Genomic DNA, 16,377 nt, shown 5'->3' with positions numbered 1-16,377 from the left:
GAATCAGTACACTAGGTTATGGACTTCATACCTTCTGGTGGAAGAAGAACTTCCTGCTGCTGGCTAATTGTTGCCAGGTGGCTCTGCAGAGGCTCATAATTCTCCGAAGAGATTTTGATTACACTGGTTATGGGGATGCCAAGTTCAGTCATTATTGGTAAGAGCTGAGGGTTGTTGAAGCCCACCACTAGAATGTAATGCTGGGCACCATCATCTGGCTCATCGTCTGGTCAAAATACAATAGAGAAGAGCAGCTGTCATTTTAAAAGAGTCCCCCCCACAACTTACCCACTCCAGTTTGAGGGCTTCTTGCATTCATTATGCATACTTTTAGAGTGCCCCTGGCTCACCAGAAGCTGTCCTGTTGGCTAGAAGGCAGTCAGGTTGACTGGTTTGCATTATTGCTCCATTCCAGCAAGAAGGCTGGGGCCATTTTTACAAAATATTTAATAATTTTTTGCAAATGAGACCTAGGTGTCATAGGAGGATAAACATACATGAGGTCCAAGGTCATGTGTGTTTGGGATTTTTCTGAGAAAATACAAAAGTTAAGGCTGTAAATATGTATATATTTTTGTTCTAATCTCTTTTGAGAAACATCTGGCTTTACTCCTGAATTACGAGTAGCTGCAGCTTTGTGGTATTTTTATAAGTAGAGGTGTTTACAGGAAAGGGAAATATAGGATGGGGACTTGCTCCCCACCAAGGTATTCTATATGCTTATGTCAATCAATGTGAATACTGTCAAGGTTACGTAGTAATTATATCTTTAGGTCATTAAATAAAAAATACATATATGTCATGCAAATTCCTAAATATATTCTCTTCTATTGCTGCCTGGCTACACTGCTTGATTAATGTCAACACACATTTATCTTAGTAAGATTCTGCGGGGTGGGAAAATTAGCTTACTTCACCACTGAAAATATATGGTACACAACAACATTACACTTCCCAGTAAATCTTTAGGATTAGTTTATAAATAGTGCAACAAATGCAACAACTTTTAATCTTTAAGGGATGACTTTTCTTTCTTTTTACCTTATAATTACTACATTATCACAGAGGATACAACTCAGAAGCAGCTAGATGAATGGGGTATATAAGGTAGTATACTGAGGTGGGGAGGAGGGGGCAGGGATTCCATGACTTTTCTGGACACACTCCTCTCAATACATCACAATGTTCATCAGTTGAGAAGCTCCCCAAGAATTTTAGCCAGGACTTCATTACACTTCATTACACTGGCTTAACTGCTTATATCACTGGGCACTGGGGATTCCAGACCCATTCCTCTTCCTAGAGACTAGGGGAGGGGGGCTGAAAGTTCCAGTCTTCTGAAGGGAAGGGAAGGAGCTGGGGAGGGTGACTTGGGGGTACTAGAGCATGACGGTGGAAAAAGGCCCAAGTTGGGGGTGAGAGTATTTGGCATATATTTATCATAGGGAGATGAGTGATTGTACCCTCATCAGTAACTGTAATGTAATTCATCAACCCTCCTTGAAAGAGAAAATAATAAAGAAAGAAAGAATGAATGAAAGAATGAATGAAAGAAAGGAAAAAGGGAAAAAGAAGATCCAGCCTTCTGACCGTGATGTACCTGAGTTTCCACGTAAGTTCAGCTACTTTTTTGAAACTATCTGGGAACTAAGTGATGATTTTCTTTCTCTTGTCACTAAGTTAGTCAGTGGTGATATCATATACACATTACATATCTCTTCTGTAAAATCTAGTGAATTTTGAGCAGAGATCTGTGAGGGACATTAAATTGGCAAACTTAATTGATGAGTTACCATTGCTCTTAGATGCCTATAAAGCCAAAAACAACAGGTAGATTCTTCTGGTTTCAAGGGAAAGTGGTGATTAATTATGCATGACCATACAAGTCAAAATATTTTGGTGTCATTGCTGGACATCTTCATCAGAAACAGCATCGCTGACCTGCTTGTGGGCCTTTCTGGGACAACAAAGGTGTGGTCTGCCCCACTCTCAGAAGGGAGACTGCCAAGTCAACATACTCTGCCACTCAAAGAGGACTAGTCTTGAAATGAGTACAGCCTAGAATGTTCCTAGCTATGACCACAGGATGCAAGCTCAGACTTACAGGGATGCAGAGGTTACACAGGCTCCTGTGCTTAATATAGGCTCCAGATCAGATCGATGGGGGTTATAGTTAATAATATTTATATACTTTCCCCATATTTTGGAGCTACTCTCTGCCCTGACCCAGCTTTCTATTCTTATTTCCAACTCTGACACCATCTCCCCAGATAATACCTTTAGCCCACCTACGTGTTAGCTGTGAAGCTCAGACAAATATTAGTAAAGTCACAGGCCTCTTAGAATATATCTAAAGTAGATTTCCTGGATCCTTCCAACATGAAGACCCTAAATCTCATCTGCTCTATCCTTACCTTTAGGTTCCTGATTATTAAACAATTTTGTTGTGCTTTATATCTTAATCCTTTTCAGCCACTGAGTTGTAGATGCTACCATGACACCAATCTGACTTTCCTGGGCAGACAACCTCACCAGTATGTCCTGGAACCCTGCTTCTCCAGAGCCCTGCTCCACTAGAGAAAGGCAGAAACAGGCTGGGAGTATGGATCAACCTGCCAATGCCCATGTCTCGCACGGAGAAGCAATTACAGAGGCCAGACCTTACACTTTCTGCTCCCCATAACAATCCTAGGTCCATACTCCCAGAAGAATAAAGAATAGGAAAGCTTCCAGTAGAGAGGATGGGATGTGGAACTGTGGTGGTGGTAACTGTGTGGAATTGTACCCTTGTTGATAATAATTAATAGCCTAAAACGGAAGACAGGCCTAGTTTCTTTCTTAGGACAAACTGAGAGTGAGAGAAATTAAGGTCAGGAAGATGTATACTTTGTGTAAATCACAAACAAAAAAAGTCTGATTTGAACACCACTGAATCTTGTTCTTAATAATTATTTCTTTGCCTTATCACTACATGTGCTTTATTTAAATTTTCCCAAACAAGATGGAAAGCTTCTTGGTGGCACAATCAATAAGCTATTTTATTCTTGATTTGCAATATGTGAATGTGTTAATGGAAATGTACACAAGAAGCAAATACTTGTTATATGCATAAATGAGTGACAAATAGAACTGTTTTTCTGTGTGGGTGCCATGATAGTTAGTGTGTGATCTGTGGTTTTGTAAAGTTTGAGAGGTATGAGTTGGGGGATGAAGCAAGCTATGGGAATGACCTTTCAATTGGCTTCACAGGTGTGAAGAAGTGAAAGCACCAGACTCACCAATGTAATACTTGAGGTCATCTTCCTCTCCTCTCCGTTTCAACTGGGTGTTCTTTTTCACTGTGGCGTTTGCCTCAGGCTGGTCCTTTCCCTTTCCTTTGGCAGCCTTGGCACTTGGGGTCTTCTTCTCTTTGGGAGATTTTGCTTTCCCTTTATCTTTTTCTATCTTGAATCTGTCTTCTAGCACCTGAAAAGAGAGGAAATTATTTCTCCAAATGATGAAAGTAGCAATAAATAGCTCTGTATTTCATTCAGTGGTTTACTTGTTTACTTAAAAATTATTCACTCATGATGTTTTAGGAGTAGTAATCTTGGAATAAGCTGAAGCTGTGAAGAGGTGCATATCGACATTGGAACTGGAAAGGTGGGTGCATGGATGCAAGAAAAGTGTTTACACAAAAAATTCCTCAAAGAAAATTCATCCCACTGGGGCAGGTGTGGCAAAACACAAACAAAGAAACAAACAAACATTTAACTGCTGGAAGCTGGGAAGTGGGGTGGGGGGATTGTGATGGCAGAACCTTAAGATTTGTTTTATAGCTTAATTTAGGAAGTCTCTTTTTGACTTTTGACCGAGGTGAGGTTATCCATGGGAAACAAACTAACACAAAACCAAAACCCACTAAATTAAAAGGCAAGAAAGAACCATTCTCTATAAAATCTCTTTGATAAAGTTCTCATGGTACTAGTAGTGTACTGAACGTTTTTTTAAGTTAGTGGATTATTTTGGGAAAGACATTAGCACTAACAGATTATTTTTATTAGAATACTATTTAGAAAAGTTGATGTAATGAATGATCACTATTTGAAACATTCAAAGATGGGATCAACATCAAACATCAGTTGGTGCTGGGATATTGTACAGATGCAGTCACATCTGCCATGTTGTCCCCTCAGGCTACTGCTAGTGCCCGCGAGAGAGTTGGGACATTCTCGGAGTGCCTGTTTCGCCATGTTGTGCCCTCAGGGCATTGTCTATTTCCCCGCGATATTTGGAGTGCTTTGGTCACTCCTCCCCCTTCCCATTCTCACGAGAGTTATTATCCTATCCTGGAGTGCTATGGTTACTCCTCCCCCTTCCCATTCTCGTGAAAGCTGCTCCTATAAAAGCCCTTCTTCCGCACCTCGCTCTCTTGCCAGCACTTCACTTTGGTGCTCATACGCAGGAAAGGTTACTGCGTGAGGCAGCCATTTTCGCTACCTCCACGTGGCCCAACCTGTTTCTCTAGCACCCAACTCTGAGGTGCCAGCGCAAATAAAGATTTGTGTTCCCTCTTTGCTCTGGACCTCCTCTCTCTCTTCTCCGCGGCCCGCACAACAACAAGTTGGCAATGAAAAGCCTTCACACACTGACCTGGGCATGCTAAGGTGTCTTGTATCATGCAAAGACCAAATATTCTCATCATTACTTTATTTTCAACCAGCTGCTGAAATGTTGATTCCAAGAGTCAAAGGCAAAAACTTTGACAGCCAGGAAACACAGGTGAGGCAGGGAATGCTTCTCCCCACTGCAGGTGGCTTCAGAATGTTGAGAGCTGGAGGAAGTGTAGAGATGCTGATGGATTCTCAGTGTCCACCTAGCAGCTGTGCCTCCTCCAGTGGGGAAAGTCTGTTACCCAGCACCTGACTCTCCACAGCAGAGGGGGCCATCAGTGGAAGTTGTAGGTCTCACCCAAAGCATTGGGTAAAGAGAAGTGCAGACTATAAAAAGGCCCCATCATTTCTAGAAAATAAAGAGAAACCTAATGTTTCTCTACAGAGCCTGTACAAGTAGCAAAATTAACACTTTAAGAAACCTGGAGGAAACAGTTTAGTGAATTCATTCCTGAGATGAAAGTGAGGTTGAGGAAGAAAATTTCATGCTGGAAGGGGGAAGAAGGGGAGCACTGGCCTAAGAACATGCCAACCTGTCTTTAAGAGTTTGTAAGGATTATGGTGGTTATTGGTTGGGGCAGTGGGGGGAACAGAACTTTGGTGATGGGTAGAGTGTGGAACTATACCTCTGTTATCTTGTACCCTTGTAAACCATTATTAATTCACTAAGAAAAGGGGGATAGGTGAAAGGGAACAAGAGTACTATCAAAGTTGAGCTAACCAGACTTCACAATGACACAAATGCAATCATTTCACTAACAAAACATCAGAAGAAAAAGAAACTCTGAAAATGTATGAGATGTCATTCATAATCTATTAATTCATTAACTAATTCTGAGTAGTTCTCTGAGCATGAATTTCTGTGCAGTGGAAAGAAACTTAAAGAGTGGCTACAGATGTCACTAATAGCACCCACTATATGGGTGACAGCAGCAAGCATACACAAGGTGAGGTGGAGAGGTATGGACAGTTCCAGCATTTCTTTCTGCAGTAGATTCAAAGATGTGCATAAAACTAGAGCTGACTGGCCTCTTGAGTTATAACTTAATGGATATTAGAGATGAAAAGTATATCAAATAGATACTACTAAAGTTGTAAAGTTACAAATTTTCATAAGTGTTATGAAGAATGAAAACCAATGTATGAATAGACATATAACTGAGGACACCTCTTTATAAGTTGGTGACAGAAAGCTTCTCTCATGGCAAGTGGCATTTAAATGAAGGCAGGCAAGTGATCCATATGATCAAAGATGAAGTTGTATGTATGAAGGCCCTCTAAGTATAGTAGAGATGGGTGTGCTCAAGGATGTGAAGGGAACTGGAGATAGCAGTAGGAAAGTGGGCAAGGGCAAAAGTGGTCCCTGACCAGCTTGGGGAGGGAGAGTCATAACATTTAGAGCTTTGGGTGGTGGGGGGTCAACAAATTCATACTTTATTTAAAATGCAGTAAGAAAATAAAAAATATTTTTTGTTATTGTTCTTAGAGACAGAGAAGTAGAAAGGAAGAGAGAGTGAAGAAGAGAGATGAGAGATGAGAGATGAGAGAGAGAGAGAGAGAGAACCACAGACTCAGAGTTTTCTCCAATGAGGTATGAGCCAGGCACCAATCTTAGTCGTGTATGTGGCAAAGAAGTGCACTATTTAGTAAGCTATTTTGCTGGCCCTGTACTTTATTTCTAATGTCAAATGTATTTTATTTTTAACCATTATGCAATCATGTCGAGCTACCAAGGATCCCTGTTTCTAATATCAGACTTCAAGTGCCTTGACAGATATTCAGTTCTATTATTTGTTAGAATCAAAGCAAAGTAAATGGTAAAAGTCAGTGAAACTGATGGAAAATAGCTATATTTCATTTGATTCTTATAGTTAATAAAGTATCTACATATTTGCATAAGTATATGTGCAAATACATAACTTTGTGTTTTGTATATGATCTATCAAAAAAAGAATGCCTGAAAGACTAAGTGACTAACTCCATTTTTTAAATATAGTTTGTGATAAACTAGATCTTCTGCTACCCTAGCTTTTGTTCAAGGTATTACCTTATGTCATAACAATCTATTTTACTGGTCCCTGGTGCTGAGAAACCAACAGGTGGATTAAAAAAATGTAGCTATCAGATAAGTTTGATAGTACATTCAACATAATTTTAAAATGTTATTTTCACAGAGTTCCTGTATCTTTAACAAGCTAATGCACTGTTAAATTTATTTTTTAAATTTTTATTTATTTATTATTGGACAAAGACAGAGAGAAATTGAGATGTGAGGGGGAGACAGAAAGGAAGAGATACAGAGAGACACCTGCAGACTTTCTCCACCACTTGCAAAGCTTCCCTCTGCAGGTGGGGACCAGAGGCGTGAACCTGGGCTCTTGTGCACTGTAATGTGTGCACTTAACCAGATGCACCACCACCTGGCCCCCTACACTGTCAAATTTCTAAAAGCTATATATTATACACAAAGATTTCCAAGTTTTGTGACCAAAGGTTCCCCCCCCTTTTTTTTAAATGGAGAGCCAGGTCTAAATTGTCTGAGAGCCTACACTGGAAACACAAAGTTATGGGAACACTTTGGGACACATTAACATATTTCTATAAACCTATACTACTGAAAATATTCAAAATATAGGGAATTGTACACTATAAAGTCACTAATTCTGATACCATCTCCTGTCGGTATGCTTCTAAACTCTGCTTCTAAGATCCCTTCTGTTTCATTGGTTTAACCCCCCCTGCTTAACACTGTATTCTATTTACATAACCACTGTTAACTAAGTACCGTGCTGCCTCCAGGGCATTGGTTTAATCCTCACTGTTTTGCACGCTTTTTCCTTCTCCCCACCCCCTATCCTATGTACATCATCCTCTTCGGTCCTGACTCTTCCGCCTCAGGATATATATAAGGACAAGATTGTGATTAGAGATAGCTTAGACTGTGCTGCGTTCCACATGAAAAAAGACTGAACTGCATACCACTCAGCCATGAGTCCCTGGTCGTCTCTCTCTCTCTCCCACCCGCGAAGCTAGCCCAACAATCTCCCCAGAAAATATTACCTGCATGCTAGCTATCAAGCTCAAGCAAAAATTATTGAAGTCATGAGCCCCAAGGAACATACCTAAAAAGACTTCAAGGCTTCTTTCCATCCTAAAATCTCTATTCTCATTTTATCTATTCCTACTTTTTGGTTCCAGTTTATTAAACATTTTGTTCTACTTTATATTTTACTGCCTCTTAGTCACCAAGTTGAAGATGCTACTATGATTCCATCCTGTCTTACCTGGGCAGAAGACCATATAAGTATGCCCTGGGACCTCACCTCTACCCCACACTTATTGTTAGCTGCTATAACTGTAGCTACTTTAAAAATATATTTATTTATTTTGTTTTTATTTTATTGCATAGAGGTTGAGAGAAATTGAGAGAGAAAGGGGAGATAGAAGAGAGAAAGAGAGACATCAGCAGTTCTACTTCACTGCTTGTGAAGCTTTCTCCCCAAAGATGGGAACCAGGGGCTTGAACCCAGGTTTTTATTCATGGTTATGTTTGTGCTCACTCAGTTGGGCTACCACCTGCCCTCTTGTAGCTACTTTTATTGAAAGTTACTGCTCTACTTTAAATGTGCGATTTTTCTGGAAAACGTTTTCATTAATTAAAAAAATAATGATTAAGAAAGTAATTTTCTGTTTTATATATAAGGTAGCCAAGGAATAATGCATTATTTACCCTGAGCTGTTGGACCTTGTTGCTCTTTGTCTCCAATGGCCTTGTTGATAGTATTCTCATTTTGGTAATCCAGCCTCAAAGAATTCCATCCAGTTAGTGAGGCAAGTTATTTCTTCCCTGAAACCACACGGGTCCCACTAGCTTAGTTCCTACGCTTCCTCTGTTTGATTTCTTAAAACAGTTTCTGAATATTTTAACCACAACTGAATCAAAACTAACCAGCCTGTAATTTCCTGGTATGTCCCTATGGCCTTTCATTTAAAACAAAACACACGCCAGGAAAAAAAAAAAAGCAAAAAAAAAAAAGCATTGTATTGGCTGGTTTCCAGTGCTTCAGGGTTTTGTCTGGAGGAAGCTTGAAAATGTTTGTAAAAGTTACCTGTGCTTTCTCTTTGTCTTTCCTGGTGTGCAGGCTCTGGGTTGTTTGTGATTTGGTCATGATACCTTCCTAAGCTGTTTTTTTTTTTTTTAGTATTTATTTATTTTCCCTTTTGTTGCCCTTGTGTTTTTACTATTGTAGTTATTACTGTTGTTGTTATTGATGTCATCATTGTTGGATAGGACAAAGAGAAATGGAGGGAGAAAGGGAAGACAGAGAGGGGGAGAGAAAGACAAACTCCTGCAGACCTGCCTCACCGCCTGTGAAGTGACTCCCCTGCAGGTAAGGAGCCCGGGTCTTGAACCAGGATCCTTATGCTGGTCCTTGTGCTTTGCGCCATGTGTACTTACCCCACTTTGCTACCACCCAACTCTCTCCTGAGCTATTTTAAGGAAAGTTTGCCAGTATTGTCTTCCCATAGTTCTTCTGATTGCTCTCATTAACTTTAGTATATCAAATGTAAAGACAACATATACTAAGTATATAAAGTTACAAATTGAAAGAATTTTGATAGTTATACTTAAAAAAAAAAAACTCCAGTATCAATTTATTGGGGGAATTACAGGATTTTTGTTGTCACAAGGTACATTCCACATCTCCACAAATTCCCCACAATTTCTATTTTATATAAAAAATAACATTAAAATATATCATAGAAAATATGCACTGGCTAATTGAAATCAGAAATTAAAAGCATAATCAGAATATATTTGGAGCCGTTCCTGTGTCAATGTTCTGAACTCAGCTCAGAAGCAAAGCACTGTGCCATAGGCTGAGATTGACTGATCATTTAAATTTTATTTGTATTCTGACATTTCATTTTGTTTTTTTCCACCAGGATTCTCTCTGGGGCTTAGTGCCAGCACGATGAATCCACCTCTCCTGGGGTCCACATTTCTTCATTTCTTTCCCTTTCTTTCTTTCTTTCTTTCTTTCTTTCTTTCTTTCTTTCTTTCTTTCTTTCTTTCTTTCTCTCCTTCCTTCCTTCCTTCCTTCCTTCCTTCCTTCCTTCCTTCCTTCCTTCCTTCCTTTCTATTTTATTTGACTGGACAGAGAGAAATTGAGAAGGAGGGGAGATATGAAGGGAGAAAGAAAGATAGACACCTGCAGACTTGTTTCACCACTTGTGACGTGTCCACCCCTGCAGGTGGGGAGCTGGGGCTTGAACCCAGGTCCATGCACTTAACTGGATGTGCCTCTGCCTGGCCTATTTTTATTTTATTACAAGAGCACTGCTCAGCTCTGGCTAATGGTGGTGTGGGGGACTGAATCTGGGACTTCGAAGCCTCAGGCATGAGAGTCTCTTTGCATAACCATTATGCTATCTCCCTTGCCACTTTATAGCCATTTAGACTGTATGTCTTGATCAAGTCCTGATTATACTTGTTAAGTATTTTGACTCACAGTCGAGAGTTCTTGCTTTCTTTATATTTTAAAGTTTTATTTATTCATTAACCAGAAAGAGAGAGAAGGAAAGGAGAGAGAACCAGTGAATCACTCTGGTATAGGCCAGGGATCAAACTCAGAACCTTTTACATGTAAATTCTTCTCTTTACCACTACACCACTGCTTCAGCTGCAGTGTTTCAGCTTTAAATAAGTATTTGTAGTTAATATATAATATAAAAGTTGTAGTTTAAAAGAAGTACAAATGTGACTATACTATAATATTTAGATAATGGTTAGGTGATAACTGGAATCAGACAGAAACCATGCAAGTTATTCTAACACTACAACAAATATAACAAAAATAAATGTCCAGCATATTATTTTCTCTGTTTGTTAGTTAAGAATAGACAGATACTTCAGTTCTGTGGAAAGATGACCTCACCAGTGTGTCCTGGAACCTTGCCCTTCTATAGCTCTAGCCCACTAGGGAAAGACAGATAGAAATAGGCTGGGGTATGGATCAACCTGCCAACACCCGCGTCCAGCAGAGAAGCAATTATAGAAGCCAGACTCCTACTTTCTGCATCCCAAAAACAATCTTGACCCATACTCTCAGTGGGGGAGAGTGATAGGAGGAAGAGGATAAGAGGGCTCTGAACTCCAGCTCCATTAGCACCCAGAGAAAGGAGGAAAAGGAGAGGGACATTTGGTTGTAGTAATGATGTCATGAGTGAATTGGAGGGGAAGAGAGGACTGGACCTGGAAGAAAAAGAGGGCATTTATGTACAAATGTAGACAGATAGCTGTAAAGATCATGGTTGGCCCATGTCTGCAACCTTAGGAGAACTACAGTGGCTTGTAGTGGGAGAGATTGGGGACTCAGAAGCCTGGTGGTAGGAACATTATGGGAGTGTACATACCCCTGTTGACTTGTAATTTTGTAAATCAATATTAAATCACTAAAAAAAAAGAATAAATGGATAAAGATGGAGTTAAAATACAGGATAGATATTGAGCTGTTAAATAAAAAGGGAATACTCTCAAATTTATGATTAATTTTATGACTTAGACTCAAAATTTCTGAAATGCTAAAATATCTATATGAATACAGGATGTTTTCTTCACAATTTACTTATTTGGAAGCAGTCAAGAAGGTGTTTTCAAATTAGATTTCAACTAGGTACAAGTGTTTTATTTATAAGAGACAGACATTTAGAGATTCACAGTTCTCAAAAATATGCTTGTCCAAGAAATATCTTTCCTTATGTCTTTATTATTATTATTTAAAAAAAAACAATATTAATTAGCCACAAACATTTCTTCAGGGACAGAGCAGAACAGATTAAGTGGCATAAATTGTTACAATTATTGGGCTCTAAAGTGGTGGCATTTTGCCTTACTTGGCAATTGAAACAATTGTATTGACATTTATTTTTAAGGAATAAAATCTGATATGTTAAATATGATAAACTATATAGTGATGCATTACCCTTGTCCCACTGGGGAAAAAGAACAGGGACCTAATTACATGAGTTATTGTTATTTTTTTTGCCTCCAGGGTTATTTCTGGGGCTCTTGCTTACACAAATCCTCTGCCCCTGGAGGACACTTATTTTCCATTTTGTTGCCCTTGTTGTTACCCTTGTTGTTGTTGTTATTAATACTGTTGTCATTGCTGTTGTTGTTATTGGATAGGCTAGAGAGAAATTGAGAGAGGAGGGGAAGACAAAGATGGGGAGAGAAAAACACTTGCAGATCTGCTTTATCACCCGGGAAGCGATCCCCCTGCAGATGGGGAGCCAGGGGATTGAACCGGGATCCTTGCACTTTGCACCATGTGCACTTAACCCACTGCACTACTGCCTGACCTCTCATGAGTTATTTTTGTTCTCCTGAGTATTATTTTTTTCCTGAGCATTTTCTATAAACTGCTGTGGATATTTTTTAGCACTAGTTTTTAAAAATACAATTCTAACAGTTTTCTTTGAATTGTACAGATATAAGCAATGTACTTTACATTTGAAAGGAAACCAGCACATCAATTTCAAGTTGATGATAAAAAGATGAAGAGACAGAATCTCTCCTGCTGGAATCTTAGAACTGAACTCTGGGTTTAGAAAGAGGAAGAATTTGGTAAACCTCCCTTTCGTTGCTTTCATTTTTCTAACCCATAGCATGGTGTCAATTTCACATACTTAATACTTATATTGCTTTCTGCCAGACTCCCTGACTGAGAAGCATTAACCTCAGTTGTTCCAACACCTTGCTGGACAAAAAGGAACATAGATTATACTATTCTCAGTCCCCATAATTCTGCCTTTACCTAGAGTATTTTCTGGACAGTGTCCTATTCCAATCAATTTTTTAAAAATTTATTTATTGGGAAATTAATGTTTTACATTCGACAGTAAATACAATAGTTTGTACATGCATAACATTTCCTAGTTTTCCATATTACAATACTGGTAACAGTCCGGCAGTTTACCGGTTGAGGCACCACCTCCAGTCTGTTTTACCAGCAAAAAGACTGCTGAAGGGAGGAGAAGACTTCCGTAAGACTCACCAAATGCAACTGTGAGTCTCCATTACTGCTGCCCTCAGAGGCTGGAGCAGCAGGGAGAGGCTTTCTGCTGAAACCTGGGGACAGAGAACTAACCAGGAAACTCAGGAGAACTACACCTTGGTGGCCTAGCGGTGGGGCTGTGTGGTGGGAGCCTTTCCATGTTGTTCTCCTGGTGACAACATAGTGAACCTTCAGACTATAAACGGGACTTGTTTAGAAACTCACAGGGCCCAGCAATGCTGCCTGGCTTGGCAGAGAAACTGAATTGGGGATAGAACTTTGGATCCTTGGGGTGTGAGAGTCTCTTTGCATAACCACTGTATTATCTCTCCCCCACCTTGTTTTATCTCTTGGTGAGGAGTGAGGGATTAAACTAAGAAGCCTACTTATAGTTTAAAAGCCCTACAGGGAAGAAAAAGAACAAGAGGATTTTTAAACCACTGTGCTCAAACTCAGGGATTAAAATAATATTGAAACAACTGTCAATTTCCACAACTGTGAACCCTTTAAGTACTTTACTTAGACACAGGTCAATCCAGGCAAGAGTGATCAGTAATTTGAATAGTACTGAGAGAGGTACCTCATAACATACTATATAGAATGGTTAAACCAACAAGAAGAAATATTGGAGAAATGAACCAGGACAAGAGTCCAGCTAAAAGCCCCCCAAAGGTTGAAGCACAAAACAATGAGGCCAACATCCAAACACTAGTGAAGGAAATAATCACAGGAGTGAGTAAAGAGTTTGAAAGAATTGTCATCAGAAATGCAGAAACAACAAATGAGACTCTGGAAGAAAACATTAATTATCTCAAGGTTGTTAGAGAGCTGAAAGCTGAAGTAGCTGAGCTAAGAACATAACTAACTGAACAAGCTAAAACAATGTCAGAACAGGGTAACATAATATATGAACTCCATTCAATTTTTACCAATCTATTTAGCACTACTCAAAATGTTGCATCTCAGAGACTGGGGGCTGGTGTTTTAGTAACTGGAGCTAATGAAGACATTAAATCCAATTATATAATTGTTGGCTCTTAAATGTTTAAAGAGTTCACTTATACATCTATGGCTTTTCTTTATACATCTCTTAAATTCAAGCCCCAGTTGCTTAGGGCTCTTAAAAATTTTCAAATTTATGCTGAGCAAAAGAGGGTAGATACTAGGGGAAAGAGAGAAATAGACTGGGGGTATGGATAAACCAGCCAATGTCCATGTCCAGTGGAGAAGCAATTACAGAAGCCAGACCCCATATAGAATTTTGGTCTATACTTCCAGAGGGATAAAGAATAGGGAAATATCCAGTGGAGGAGATGGGACATGGAACTCTGGTGGTGAGAACTATATGAAGTTATACACCTTTTATCTCTCAATCTTGTTAATCATTATTAAATCACTAATAATTTTTTAAAAACTAGAAAGAATAGCTTATATATGTATATATAAAATAAAACACAAAATATAAAAAGAAACATTTTTATATTATTGCTAGATTTAAAAGCTAACCCTGGCCAGCATGTTCCATTTATTTGATTTTTTTATATATTTATTTATTTTCCCATTTGTTGCCCTTTTTTAAATTGTTGTAGTTATTTTTGTTGCTGTTATTGATGTCGTCATTGTTAGATGGGACAGAAAGAAATGGAGAGAGGAGGGGAAGACAGAGAGGGAGAGAGAAAGCCACCTGCAGACCAGCTTCACCGCCTGTGAAGCGACTCCCCTGCAGGTGGGGAGCCGGGGGCTCGAACCGTGATCCTCACGCTGGTCCTTGCGCTTTGCGCCACATGTGCTTAACCCTCTGCGCTACCGCCCGACTCCCAGCATGTTCCATTTATTGCTACTTAAAATTTGTTTCTCTCCCCATCTCTGTCTTCCCCTCTTTTCTCCATTTCTTTCTGTCCTGTCAACAACAACATCAATAATAACAACAATGATAAAAACAAGGGCAACAAAAGAGGAAAATAAATTAAAAAAATTTATTAACTGAAATTTAAAACTTACAGCTACTACTAACCAATACTGACTTAACATCGGTGGCAAAAAAGTAAATGGAGAGCTTTGAGTACAGTACAGTATATTTGTACTTGCTCTGGGAAACCACATAACATTTAGAAGGTGCAGAAGAGGGGGGATAGCTCAGTGGTAGAGCATTTGACTGCAGTAGAAAGTGCAGGAATTTTCACAGAACTCTATTTTTTGTCATTTAAAGTTCCATATGACATTGGAATTTCAACAGGAAAGAGAATATATTTCTGTGCTAGTTTCCAATTTTCCATCTGACAAATCTCAACTTCTTCGAATATTTCCTAAGGTATAAATCTCCTGTACTTGATCGAAAGAGCTTCAGCAGAAGGGAACTCTAGTGCTCGTATGAGTAGATTTTTTTCTGGGGACGTTCTTTGTCATCCTAATGAGTGCTATATGGGTAGTAGCTTTGAAAAATGTAAAGCCCTCCATTGCAAATATAAGGTGACATCATTATTCTTATTTTCTATAATAGTCCAGTTCAAATAAGAATTCAAAATTTGGAAATATTGGCAAAAAAGCAGAAGTAATTAGTAGTGTCTATTCACTTCCCCTTTCTAATTTACCTCTTATACTTTGGGCATAGAGAAACAAACAAAAAAATTCATTTCTTACACACACTGATGCACATAAAATGCATTACATTTGCATACACAGATTATTTGGTATTCCAAATTATATTTCCAATATTTTGGCATGATTTGGACAGTAAGGAAAATACATTTATTTTGAGCAAAGATGACAGTAAATGGATTTGAACCTGACACCACTTTGTTAAAAGTGTTTTGAAATTCAGATGAAAATCTTTGAAAAATGCACAGATTGAGCCCCATAGTCAAATCAAATGAAAAATCTGCATGTGATGTACAGCATGGGAGTAGAAGTAATGGATCCCCATGGCAATATCTGTATTATTATGGAAGTGCAGGTGTAGCCTGTTATCTTTATAAGCATGCCTATCAAATATCACATAAAATATTTAAGATAGATCATGATTTAGAAGTATTTTAAAAATATTTCCTTCTCCAAATATCCTCTCTACAATTACTGTATTTTACACATATACATCTTTTTAAAATATTTAATTCTCCTGACTCCTTATCTCTTCTCTGGTTTCCTTCTTTGTTACTTGTATACAGACTACCAAAACACACCCTCAGCCACATGCCATATTCCTGCATGAAGGGTATTTATTTTTAATGGGCTTGTCTTTAAGAAAATCTAATTCCTCCATCAGACCTTTTCCCTAAGAAGTCAAGGAGACAACTAAATGTGCTAAGCTATCACTTAATGGCAGGCTCAGGGAGAGAAGTGCCCCTGGAGAAACCTGGAGTCATTTCACTGGCTGTTTGCTCTCTTGAGAAAGCCCATCACCATGTAGTACAATACCTTCTTTTCGTTTTCCCGTCGCTGTTGGTCCTTTGTTTTAATCTGGAGAAGCTGAAATTTCAAGAGTTTCCCTATCAGTGGTAAGGTTAATTGCTCTCCACTGTCCATGATTGCTTTTGCTGCCATTAACACCTGTAAAGAAGCACAGTGGTCAGGAAGGGTGGCATTTTATAACCTTTGACACATCCTGACAATGACGAAGAGATGAAATGTTTTAATGAAAAGGTGACTCATTGCTGGCCCAAATTAGG

General features: G+C 39.0%; 1 protein-coding gene across 2 annotated transcripts in view; it reads right to left on the bottom strand.

Annotated features, from left to right (window-relative positions):
- Positions 1-16,377, bottom strand: part of SPAG17 (sperm associated antigen 17) — a 287,832-nt gene that overhangs the window by 150,661 nt on the left and 120,794 nt on the right. For both annotated transcript variants that reach the window (XM_060201805.1, XM_060201806.1), the window contains exons 4-6: positions 16,127-16,258; positions 3,279-3,465; positions 32-226 (exon numbers count right to left, since the gene is read on the bottom strand). In XM_060201805.1, coding sequence (XP_060057788.1) covers positions 32-226; positions 3,279-3,465; positions 16,127-16,258 — 514 coding nt within the window. The remainder of the gene's footprint in view (positions 1-31; positions 227-3,278; positions 3,466-16,126; positions 16,259-16,377) is intronic.

This window comes from Erinaceus europaeus, chromosome 11 (genome assembly GCF_950295315.1).
Source record: "Erinaceus europaeus chromosome 11, mEriEur2.1, whole genome shotgun sequence".
NCBI lineage: Eukaryota > Metazoa > Chordata > Mammalia > Eulipotyphla > Erinaceidae > Erinaceus > Erinaceus europaeus.
Note: the sequence above shows the minus strand (reverse complement) of the source record. Positions and strands in the feature narration are given on the sequence as shown.